Source organism: Eretmochelys imbricata, chromosome 8 (assembly GCF_965152235.1).
Source record: "Eretmochelys imbricata isolate rEreImb1 chromosome 8, rEreImb1.hap1, whole genome shotgun sequence".
In the NCBI taxonomy this organism is placed as follows: domain Eukaryota; kingdom Metazoa; phylum Chordata; order Testudines; family Cheloniidae; genus Eretmochelys; species Eretmochelys imbricata.
Genome location: NC_135579.1, coordinates 28,870,973 through 28,884,045, shown reverse-complemented (window position 1 = coordinate 28,884,045; position 13,073 = coordinate 28,870,973). Strand labels below are relative to the sequence as shown.

Sequence of the window (13,073 nt, the reverse complement as noted above, 5' to 3'; positions counted from 1 at the left end):
ATTTCATTCTTACTCTATTGGGGTAATGCAATTTTCTTGCTGTCAAGTTCATGGGACTGAATTGCCAGTGCAAAAATCAAGGCTGTCTCAGAAAAGGGTCCCTGCATTTGGAACTCATTTCCTTGGCCGCCTCCCATCCTTCATGGAGATGTACAAGAATAGGTGAGAATGGGGCAGCAATCTTCTGGAATCTCCCCAGGCAGCCCTCTTGTAGTACAAAACTTCAAGGAACCCCAATGTTAATCTTTCACATGCAAATCTGATCACTGACCCCTACTATTTGTTTTCTGTCTGCTGGGCTTTACTTCCTGGCAATCTAGCAGACCTGCTGATTGTTTTGCAGGCTTCCTGCTTCTGTAAGATTTAAGAATTTCTTGTTATTTGTAGAGTGGCTGCACTGCGGGGAAGGGAGCACATTTCAATAGAGGCCACCACAGAGGGGAATGGTGGTTAGACAACCATAGGGCCATTTGCTCTTGGATTATGTAGATGTGGTGGTCGTAATCCTTTGAATACAGTAGTGCGCATCGTTCCTGGCCCCTAGTCTTATGGCTGTGGAATGACTGCAGAACTAGCCCATAAATCAGAATCTTCAGATTCCAGTGTAGTTTCCCATACAAAATTCATGTATTCACTCTTTGTGCTGTGTGTGTGTGTGGGGGGGGGGGGTTGCAACTAAAATCATGTAATGTAACCATATACAAATCTGTGTAACTCCACTCTGCTTTGGCAAATGAAAAAATGTAACTCAGAAATTCTTTGCCAATTGGGGCTAAGTGTCTAGGAATGTCAAATGGGGGCATTCCCAAGAGGGATTTTTAGATTTCTGCACTTGCTCTCCAGAACTCAAATGTCAAGTTAAGCTTTCTAAATTTAAGGAAAAAATCTTTGTACCAAGAGCTAATTTTCAAGGCTGCACATGAGTGAAAGAATCCCTTCCTGAAATTGGTAGTCATCTATGCTTTTGCTCATTCCCTGAAGAATGGGGGTTTCTTTTTTTCTTGGCATGCATAGCTACAAAACATATTATTGCTCATGAGGAGTCTGAGCCAAACCTCATCAAAGTAAATGGGAAGCTTTCCATTGACTTTAATGGGCTTTGGATCTGGCCAAAATTTTCCAGCTATTTGAATCAAATCTCAGCAGTGACTATATGCCCTCCTACAGCAATGAATTCCAAATTCTCACTACACATCTTCTGAAGAAATAGTTGCTTATATTTTTTCTAAATTTGTTAGCCATTATTTTTATTGAGTGCCCATTGCTCTATATTATCGGGTCAGCATAAAAATGAGGGACTGATGAGTTTTCACTACAGTTGTTTGTAAGAAATGCAAGACAAGCACCAGACTTAACTCCATACCTGAAAGGGAAAATGCAAATCTGCATACATAGCTTAGTGACCTAGTGATGGAAGAGGCCTGGGTACAGTCATTGGGAAAAGGGGATTAAAATTAACCCAACACTGACAAAAATGACCATGAAAACCCACATCTGAACAACATGTGCTAGTGGTGGTGGAATAGAAAACTTCCAGTTATCTAAACTCTGCCAACTGATTTTCTTCAGCAAGTCAAAGCAGCAAGTCCCTTATGAAGACCGAGTCTGGGCCTGAATATCTTCTCACTTACACTAGGTCAGCATCTATATAACCTCCCAGACTACTCCTGATTTATACCAGCATATGAGGGGAGAATCAGGTTTGTGACGGTCTCTTCTTTTTAGAGCATTCCAGTCACCTGTGGTATGTTACTCTGAGATAGTGGGCCTGATTCTAATCTCCCACCATCTATTCACTAGTGTAATTTCAACGACCTCCGTGTATTTTATTTCTGATTTACAGCACAACAGAGCAGATTTATGCTCTGAATTTCCATCACTAGTATTTTAAGCTGACAATAGCAAACTGCAGATGTTAATTTTTAAAAAGGGTGACATTATAAAGATTGCAGGAAAACAACCTTTATTTATTCCAAGTTAAAAGAAAAATTGTCACTCCTGTAAATAATCTATTGTTAGAGGATGCCAATCTGTAACAAAGCCATTGTTGCAAACAAGCAATTCCAGGGCTCTGAGGTAAATCAGAGCCATGAGGCACTGGGGAAGAACCAAGGACCCTCAGTTTCAAAAGCACAAACCCTTACCACCTAAAACTAATTGCCATTAGATCATCAGTACTTTTATCTTTTGGCTTTTAAATCCATTAAGCATAGTCATACAGTACCTGGGCATGTGATGGTGGAAGTCCTCTTCTTATATAAACACCAAAAAGAGCATCCTTTCCTAAGGAGATATTGAACTTCACGAACTGCGGCTGGCTGATATGGATTTGAGACCGCCAGAATACTCCAGGTGGTACTTCCTGGGTAACTCTGCGTCCGACCTCTGCCTCCCCGCTATCTATGCTGCTATTTCTAGTGGCCCAAGGTCCTAGAAGACAGGAACAAGTATTAGCCAGGTGAGATTTTTTTTTCTAGAAGTACAGGCATTTTTGGTAATGCCATTTATGAACCACTGTGGCAATTTTAAACCCTTTAAAACAAAGCTTAACATTTTAAAGATCAGTTTCTCCCTTTATTTACATTTGTGCAACTCCACTGCTTTCTCTGACCCTTAGATTTTAAATAAGCTATAAATTCCTCCCCTTAGAGCATCTGAAACTTGCATACAGCTTTTCCCCCACCACTTTTAATTCTGTGATTACTCTTTACTGATCAAGTATAGTAAGAGCAGAGAGCCAGCTAAGCACATATAAATCTCCTTGTGCTCTTTTCAGCCACATCCTTAATGTGACCAAGATATAAAAATAACCAGGAAATAATTATAAAGGGGTAATTTCAATGTAAACTCACTGATTGCAGACTTCATTAGTCAGATTTCATACATTAAACAGGTCCATTAAGCCCCTCTCCATAAACTAACAATAATCACTTATAAAAGGAAACACATTAATAAGGAGATAGAAAAAAGAGTTTGATAACCTTTGAAAGGCCCATATAGCTTGGGATCTGGCTACATGAAAATCCATTTCTTTCCCCCGTGCACAAATTTATTGGCTGCAGCCGGTTGAATTCCACTTGCTGATAATCCCTAGATATGCATTATTGAAAACAAGAGGCAAGACCTTTCCAGTAGACCACCTCTGGCTCTCTGTCCATGAAACGGTTAGCCTTCAGAACATAGTGAAAGCTCATCCATTCAGCAAAGCCTTATGTGGTTGGGTCTGGCATTATGTTTACTTGTCCTACACTTCAGACACTTCTGTTGGGCAAATGGTCAATGGGGAAGAGAGAGGAGAGTAGCAATGCTCCCGATTTCCAGCATACATTGATATTTGCTTTAGTGTATGATGTGCCCAGATGCCAAGGTAATGAGTGCCAAGTTATTAAAATAAATTAAATAAAGGTCAGAAAACCACAGAGAAGATCTATTATGCTCATGAACATCTAAATCTACTTCTTGGTGGCTTTAATTACAACTAGGTATTGGGTGGTAGTGATACATGAAATTCAAGGAAACACATACTACTTATAGCCATCATGAGCTTAGCTCTTTTGCCCATATTTCTACCACAGTACAATGCTATTCTTAGAAGATACCATATCTGGAAAGGATCCCTGAATACCAGTGAATCAGTTTCCAGCAGTTTATGGACATTTTTGCCAATGCCAGCCTCTGGAGACAGCGCTTTCAGGAAGGACATAACAGCATAGTATGGACCTGCATGTAAACCCAGCAGGTAAGTACCAAACACCTGCTCTGTCTTTATTGTTTTAACTGTAATAGCTACTTCAGCATGATTTCAATTTTAAATTCCAAATTACCGAGGCTCCTGGTACTTACGCTTGCATGTAATGAAAAACCTCTTAGAGATGTTATATGGGCAATGTCTTTAAACAGTAAAAAGAATGCTTTGAGTAAGAACTGTTAATCTTTAAACTGTAGTTTTTAATAGTCCATGTCTTTTTGAATGTTCGAGGTTAACAGGTCTTCAGCAATATTAGGGCACTAGAGAAAAAGCAGGGGAAACTGCAAGAGTGCGTGGGCTGCAAATGGAGTAAAAGGAATTAACATGATGTCCAGTAAAGTGCCCGTGTTTCTGTCCCAGAGTGACATGTTATCCTGATGAGACATCTTATGCCCACTGTGACAGGCCTTTTGGTGTCAGCTGGTCTTCTATAACAGCAACTTCTATCAGGTTTGACAAACATACCACACCTAGTACACAGCTTTTATGGTATTTATGTAAAGAGGGTAGAATGAGGCACCTAACACAAACTTATGTTATACTGATTCTCAAAATCATTATGAAGTGTGTGTCCGGATGATATTTCAGAAGTTGTGTATATGTACTTACAACATATTTTAAAATTGGTGTCCCAGGCAGGGTTGACAAACAGTTTTTGCCAGACAAAGCGACATGGATTCATCTGTCTGCTTTGCCTCATATGTAGATTAAACATTGTAAATCAACACAGTGGAGGCCTGGTTTTGCATATGGAGTCAACAGGAAGCTATGAAGGCAACTTGGAGCCAGCATACTAGGAAGGGAATCATGGGTACCATCCTGACTTTGAGGACAAAAACAATGAATTTTGGGAAATATAAGGAGAAGCAAAAACACATTTTGTTATTCATTTACTGAGGAAACACCTTGAAGAACGGGGCGTGTGTGTGTGTGTGGGGGGAAGAGTGTTCATGAGCGCTTGGATCCTGGTTTGACTGAACACCAGCTATCTCTGCCAAAAGACTGAACCCTTGGAGGGAAAAATTCTTTATTTTATAGGAAAGGTAACCACTGATAAGCATTCACCCAGGTTTGCATTTTATGTTGCTGTTTTATATATAGCCATTTCTGTTTCCATTATCGTTACTCACTTAAATCTTTGCCTTTAATAATAAACTTATGACTATTTTAACTATAGGTATATCTCAATGCAGCGAAGTTATCTTGTAGCTAAACCTCAGCTGCATCAAACAAACTGGTGTGTGCACTGTTCATTTGGGGACAGCTTACCTGGTAATTTCTATGAGTGTACAGTAGTTAAGGGCTGGACATTGCAAGGGAGTGTTCCAGGGACTTGGGGGTTGGTGTGTGCCTACCATTAGACTGCACAGAGAGGAAGAAGTCTGTGGGGACCTGAAAGGCAGGGCTAGTGTTGCCAGAGGCTGTTGGTTTCAGAAAGCTGAGCAACAGAAGGCACAGACAAAGCTGTTTCACAATCCCAGGTATCTCTGGGAAGTGTCACACCCATTGAGAAAGGTTATGAGTCAGAATACTACTAACTTTGCAGATCTATAGTTTTTCATCAGGGGATCTCAAAGTGCCTTACTCACATTAATGAATTAAACCTCACAACACTGCAGTTCAAGTAGTATCACCTTCATCTTGCATATAGGGAAACGTGATACAGAGAAACTAAATAACTTGTGCAATATCACCCAGAATCAGTGGCAGAGATGGGAAGTGAACCCAGGAATCCTGGCTTCCAATCATCTGCTTCAAGAACTAGACCACCCTTCTGCTTTAAGTAACAATGACAAAATGTGGACAAATTCCAAGTTTTAAAAATTGTCTCTTTTGCAAATAATCTTTTGCATTCAGAGTGAAGATATTTATATGCCTATCAACCACATCTACTGCTCAAGTACCCTCAAATAACCCAGTGACCCACCATGCAGAAGCTTGTTTGTGAAACTTCCAAATGTGTCACAGCGTAGAAGTAGTTCTGCTTTGTGGACAGTGCTGCAGGAAGTACTAGAGAAGTAGTATTTTTAACATGGCAGGAGCCATGAGGAATGAAGATAGAGAGACCCACAAATGAGTCCACGTGCCTTCCAAGTGTCCTAACTCATTACACGAAGTGCCAAATCACTTAATTAGTTGCTTTATGCTTTTTTCAAGCTGAATTTCTTCATGAACATATAAGAGACTGATCCAAAGCCACTGGACATTTTTACTGACTTCAATATGCTTTGGATCAGGCCCTAAGAGAGTCCTGTAATTTACGACGACAGGTTTCAGAGTAACAGCCGTGTTAGTCTGTCTTTGCAAAAAGAAAAGGAGTTCTTGTGGCACCTTAGAGACTAACCAATTTATTTGAGCATGAGCTTTCGTGAGCTACAGCTCACTTCATCGGATGCATACTGTGGAAACTGCAGAAGACATTATATACACAGAGACCATGAAACATTGTAAGGAGAGTGGTCAGTTTGGATGAGCTATTACCAGCAGGAGACTGAGTTTGTGTGTGTGTATGGGGGTGTGGGGGGTGAGAAAACCTGTATTTGTGCTGGAAATGGCCCACCTTGATCATCATGCACATTGTAGGGAGAGTGGTCGCTTTGGATGAGCTATTACCAGCAGGAGAGTGAGTTTGTGTGTGTGGTTTTTGGAGGGGGGTGGGGGAGTGAGAAAACCTGGATTTGTGCTGGAAATGGCCCACCTTGATTATCATACACATTTTAAAGAGAGTGGTCACTTTGGATGGGCTATTACCAGCAGGAGAGTGAGTTTGTGTGTGGGGGGGGGGGGCAGAGGGTGAGAAAACTTGGATTTGTGCTGAAAATGGCCCAACTTGATGATCACTTTAGATAAGCTATTACCAGCAGGAGAGTGGGGTGGGAGGAGGTATTGTTTCATGGTCTCTGTGTATATAATGTCTTCTGCAGTTTCCACAGTATGCATCCGATGAAGTGAGCTGTAGCTCACGAAAGCTCATGCTCAAATAAATTGGTTAGTCTCTAAGGTGCCACAAGTACTCCTTTTCTTTCTGTAATTTACAATGTAGCTTGTTTGAAAGCTATACATTGTACTATGGATGCTGGGTCTGGAACCCAGACCAGCCTCTGACGATCAGAGATTCTAGTGTGCTGAAATCCACTTCAGAATTTTGACACTTTTTCCCATCATTGGTGCCCCCACTTGCATCAGATAGACTATTTATTAGGCAATTGTAACTTCCCCTGTGAAGTCAATACTTAGGAAATGATCGTTTCAGGTAGTTCATTACATGCCCTAAGATTATAACTGCGGGTTTTTAAAGGCAATATTTTACTAATCAATTTTCCAGTACAGTCAGATGCTATACCTCTATGGAAGAATACTCATGTAAATTTAGAGATATTGTACATTTCCATAACAGGTATCTAATATTTGAACCAGTTAAACAAGAAGGATTATAAAAAATGACACTGATCCACAAAAGGCATTATCTGATAATCAGTTCTGAAAATGTTACTATATTTCATGTAAAACTCAAAAATAGGAAACAATAAAATTATACCGCAAAACAAGCTATAAAAAATGAAGCCTTATTAGAATAGTTTTAAAACTTAATACAAGTTAGAATGCTTTTTGCATAAATCTGCTTTAGAGATTACTCTGCATCACATATTTTTATCTACAGAAAATAAAACTGAATTCTGTATATTGCCTAAGCCATTATATCTCATTCCCATTCATTTTGTAACCAGTGCTATTAGCTCATAGTTCATTTGAACTGCAAGAAGACCAGTCTCTCCTGCAGATTACTGCTGCATAGTCTATTAAAGCAACTTATACACTGCACCATAAATGATAGAAAATAATTATGGTTTTGAGCTATCAATGACTTCTGCTAATAACCCTTGCTTCCCAATCTGCTGAGTCTACATTCCCTTAAATTGTAACTTTACAAGTACATTTAATTACTACCACTAATAAAGGACATACCTCCCACTGAGGCTCCAGTTTTAAGACTTTCGGTTGAATTTAGCCCTGACCTTTTCAATTTTTCTTCAGGAAACTGTGCTTTGTGTTTCCAGGTGTGGGTGTTTCATTTTCAAAGTTCACTAGCACTGGGGTGAAAGTCAGATAAATTACTTACTGGTACGGGGGCCCAACTCCGGGCTTCCGGAAGGGGCGGGGCTTTGGGTGGAAGGGGAGGGGCTGGGGGCAGCCTCCCCCAGCCAGCCATTCCACGCTGCCCAGCCTGTGCCTCCCGGGGCTCTGGCCGCGGTGGCCAGGAGCCCTGGGCCCTTTTAAATTGCCAGGCCCTGGGGAGCTGCCCCTTTTGCCCTCCCCTCCTCCCGCCAAACCACCGTCGGTGGCCTTGCAGGGGGCGGGAAAGGGGCAGCGACATTAAAGCGCTGGCAGCGCTTTAATGTGGGCTGTGTACAGGCCGGTACCAGTGGCTACTTCTTACCAGTATGCTGTACCAGCCCACTTGACTAGCAGCCAAACACAGCAGGTTAGGTGAACTGAGGCAAAATTTTCGGCCATCAAGGGGAAAGAGCATAGGAGCTTTGGCCTTAATGCTCTAGATATGTCCCCTACTGGCAAACTACTTTATTAATGGTTTGCAGTCTTGTTGTAGCTGTGTTGGTACAAGGATATGACAGAGACAAGGTGGGTGAGGTAATAACTTCTCTTGGACCAACTTCTGTCGGTGAAAGAGTCAAGTCTTCAAGCTCCAGACCTGAAGAAGAGCTCCATGGAGCTTGAAAGTTTGTCTCTTCTGTCAAAAGAGCTTGGCCCTATAAAAGATATTACTTCACCCACCTTGTCTACTTTATTAATGTCATTCATAAAAAATAAAGTTCTTTCCCTCAAAATTTCATAAAAACAAAATTTTCTTCTTTTTCCTAATTAGACTTCCAGTGGTTTATCTGCTTAAAAAGTTAGTGCAGATTCTGCTGATTAGGCAAAAATACAATTTACCTGTGGACCTGTGTGTTCTGAGGTGCTAACATTGACATTTCTCAGACCACAGTGGCCTTTCACTAGGTGTTGTTGGGAGAAGTTGAAGGGAAGGTTTCCTAGTACGACCCCATTGTCACTCTTCGTTTTTCCTTACCACATGAGGTGACCCAATGTCTAGTTGTAGACAGAGCTGCCGCTGTAGCTCATCAGCTCCTTCTAAGCACTGGTCAGGAGGAAGGGGAACTCAATATACTCTTTTAGTTGTGCTCCCCACTTATCTTCACTGCGGCTGGGAAGATGCCTACCAGTCCGGGTGGACAGACGCATGCTAGCTCAGCTCAAGTGAGTGTGCTAAAAATAACACTGTAGACGTTGCTAGCACAGGCTAGCTATCCTAATACAAGTCCACCTTACCCTTTAGGTCAGAGCTCAAGCTGCTATTTTTAGCATGCCATCTTGCTCACAGCTGCAGCGTATACATACCCTGAGTGGCCTAAATTCAGATCCCTGTGTAATGCTTTTCCCAGCATGCAAAATGTATCCCCATGTCCAGTTTTAAAGATCTAATCAATACTGTTACACATGGCATGTTGTAGTTTTGTTGCCTCTAAGCCCTGGCCTCTACAAACTTATGTCAGTATAACTACGTCTCTCGGGAGTGTAGAAAATCCATACCCCTAAGCGACGCAGTTATACCGACCTAACTCCCAGTGTAGACAGCGCTATATTGATGAGATGGCTTTTCCCATTGACACAGTGGATTAGCGTCTTCACTGCAACTCTGTAAGTGTAGATAAGCCTTGCATTTGCAAATTTAACAAGCTTTCCCACAAAGGTTTAAGTAATCAAAGCTTTTAAATCTCTGGAGATTATATGTTATTGATTCATGTTTCCCCTAAAATAACTACAACAGGTGCAAGTAAATGATACCTGCACCTACATATCTATGCAAATGTGGGTTATTTGTAGAAAAGCAGCACATTCCTTTCATTACGACTGATGCAAATAGATATTAATTTCATAAAGGTGAAGCATCTGCAATATGGCTTTTTTACTTTCAGTGCCAAATTAATTAGTGTGGGTAAGTCACAGCACTAGGAGTGAAGAGAGCTGGGTTCTATTTCTGGCTTTGCCCACAGCCTTCCTGTGTGATCCCAGTCAAGTTGTTTAAATTCTTGAAGCCTATCTGCAAAATGTGGACAGAAATACTGGCCTACCTCACAGGGATGTTGGGAGGCTTACTTCACTAGTTTTTGAAAAGTGCTTTAAGATCCCCAAATGGAGGCATTAGAGAAATATAAGCCAGTAATGTTATAATTATTATACCTGAGAGTGGAACTGAGCTCCTAGTGCTTTGCCCCTCTGTCTCTTTCTCCCCAGATTAGAAACATCATTAAAAATAAATCTGGTCCCAACATGATACAACAGGGAACTCTGAAGGGGCAATGGCAATCTAACCATTGAGCCTCTTAGTGGCTGGCTGGCTGAGGCTTCATCAGGTTTTCCTTATTTTTAGGACTAAAAATGCTGTACTCTGCCCCCCCCCCCCGCAACTTCTATATTCACAGTAACACATTTTGCACTAATGGCCCCACTTAAAAGCTCTGCCTCTTCCACAGCCTCTAGAGAATTTCTAAGTAAACTTTATAACTTTTTCATAGTGCAGTTCCTTTTGGTCTTCTTCACCTCCTAATGTAGTGAGAGTGCATCCCTCCCTCTGACTCACTCTCGCCTTCTCTCTATTTTTAGACTCTTCTCTATCTCGATGGACCACTGCAGATCATATTCAAAGACCATCAACTGCATTTAAGTGAAGTTCTGGATGTTACATAAACTGAGAGGAAACCAAGAAGTAAGGCCAACCTGACGAACTCTTGCCACTGTGAACAAATAAATCCTGGTGTGAATTAACAATGCTCTGAGTGGCTGTCTCGAAGCTTGCTTGTTTATCTCATAATCTCTCATGGTTATTTAAACATTTTTACTGTGATTTTCCTTTTTCATAAACCTTTATAAAAGAGAGTTTAAATGCATATTCCTTCTTCTAATCCACGGGAGCTATTCCAATCTCTCAGTCAAACATGTATTTAAGTACCTGTATATATAAGCTTGTTAGCCACCAAATAACACTTATTCATTTTTAAAGGTGTATTATTTACCCAGTTAAATTACTATTTTGCTACGTGCATTTTTTAAAGTCTGCTCTAGTGCTTATTGGAGATGCCAATTTGACAGTCCCAAAAGCCTCTGTTTATCCAAAGAACACAACGACACGGCAGTGGCAGAGCAAGCTTCTCCACATCATTCCAGCAATGCGCCCTCACCCTTGAACTGGGGGAACCACTTTAAGTTGGTAGTTCACACCACTTGTCAATTCAATCCTTTGTATCTCTAAGAATGAAATCAGGTTAATGTCAATTAATGTCAGCTATATATAATGTCCTATGCTTAAATAGGAAATAACTCTGAGGCTGTAGGGTAGTAATTGTTGACTTCATTAATGGAGACCCTGTAAATTCTTGGTTTTGTACTAATTGGGAAACACGTATCACTAATTTGGCAGCCCAACAGTTCCAGAGGATCCATAATGATCTGCCTTGTTAACCTGGTGGCTATGGATCTGCATTAAATACCAGTCATTAAATACCATTTTTGACACAATGCACAGTCAGCCTGTGGAACTCTTTGCCAGAGGATGTTGTGAAGGCCAAGACTATAACAGGGTTCAAAAAAGAACTAGATAAGTTCATGGAGGATAGGCCCATCAATGGCTATCCCAGTTTGCCAGAAGCTGGAAATGGGTGACAGGGAATGCATTACTTGATGATGACCTGGGACACCTGGCATTGGCCACTGTTGGAAGACAGGATATTGGGCTAGATGGACCTTTGGTCTGACCCAGTATGGCTGCTCTTATGTTCTTACCACTATTGTTGGCGAGAGAGCCTTCTCCTTTGCAACTTCTTCAGTTTGGAACAGTCTTCTTGTATCTCTCCATCTCTTACCAAATTTCAGCTGCAAACACATATTTCCTTCCTACCCTTATCATTTAGTTTCCCTATTCCATTCCTGTTTGTTGTTATTTAAATTTGTGTGTTTGCTTTATTTAGCACTGCAATGTTCTGGGGGTACAGTTTGTGAGAATGACACTGCCCGAGTTAAAGATACATTGCACTGAGGGTTTTACTGAAAGGCATGAATGTAAGAGTGACACTGGTTTGAGTACCATCTTCATCCTAAAACATAGCTGGTCTTTTTTCCATCAAACGGCTGGGCCCTCTGGCTCTTTTGAAAGGAGAAAAAGATAGTTTTAATTTTATTTAGAAAGATATATTTCTGTACAAGCCTTTTCAATGGAAATATTAGTGCAGTGCAACTTTATCAGGGTAGCATCTTCCATACAAACCATACCCCAAAGAGCTTCCTAATATTAAATGAAACACTGTCTCAAAATCCATCTGGAAATTCTATATTTTTCAAACGAAATAAAATAAATTTACTTTAGGAAATATGGGTTTAAGCCTGGAGAGGCTGATATGACACAACCCGAACTCCAGTGACAGGAAGGAAGCTCCTGTAATAACGAGTCTTGTTTTGTGAAGTGAAGAGGAGGCAACGTTTCCAGGCTCTGTATTACCTGTAGTTTTGCAACCTATAGGCAGCTGTACTGCAAGAGGAACTGGGTCACATCTCCTAATTCCACACATGGAGGGAACCCTTGCGTGTGGATCTGCCTCTGCTTAGGTAGATGAGTGAGACAGCCACCTCTGCAGCAGGCACTGTATATCCTTGGACCTCCATGAGTCTGGGGAGCTGCACGGAGGGTGGGACATGGCTTGGTCAGATTGCTGGGGATGGCAAGAGTCTAGAGCCACACTCTCAAGGTGCCAAGAGCAGGGACAGGGCCCCCAGGACTGACTGATCCATGGAGTTTGTGGGTTAACCACCCATGCCTATATCATCGTGGGGGAAGGGAACTGAGATCATGGACTAGTTTGGAAAGGAACTCTGGAAGGAGAATCTCTGCCCAGGGCTGCTCTGAAGGGTTTGACTGTGGCAAAGCACAATTTGGCCTTAAGAGTTTAGGTAGTATAGGCATCCCACTAACCCCCTGCTTCATTTAAAAATCTAAACACAACTCTAAGCTCTGGTGGATATAGTATGTTAAGACTCATCCTTTTCAGAACTATTAGCAAACCGTTTCACTGCAGATGTAATTAAGATTTATGAGTTCAGCATGTTTAATCAAGAAAAAATACACATTATGCTGTGAGTAATTTTTGCAGCACCACATGCATCTTTCATTCTGGTTGGTATAACACAGGTAACCAAGATAGACTTTAATTATACAAACTACTGCTGCAGCCACTAACAAAATAACATAAAACAA

The 13,073-nt window shown here is 41.2% G+C and overlaps 1 protein-coding gene across 13 annotated transcripts in view; it reads right to left on the bottom strand.

Moving 5' to 3' along the window:
- Nucleotides 1-13,073, bottom strand: part of TENM2 (teneurin transmembrane protein 2) — an 806,981-nt gene that overhangs the window by 159,121 nt on the left and 634,787 nt on the right. For 8 of the 13 annotated variants that reach the window (XM_077823698.1, XM_077823694.1, XM_077823687.1 and 5 more), the window contains one exon: nt 2,225-2,430. In XM_077823698.1, coding sequence (XP_077679824.1) covers nt 2,225-2,430 — 206 coding nt within the window. Of the gene's footprint in view, nt 1-2,224; nt 2,431-6,551; nt 6,578-13,073 lie in introns of all 13 variants that reach the window. The other 5 variants (XM_077823697.1, XM_077823695.1, XM_077823696.1 and 2 more) reach the window with 1 other exon arrangement.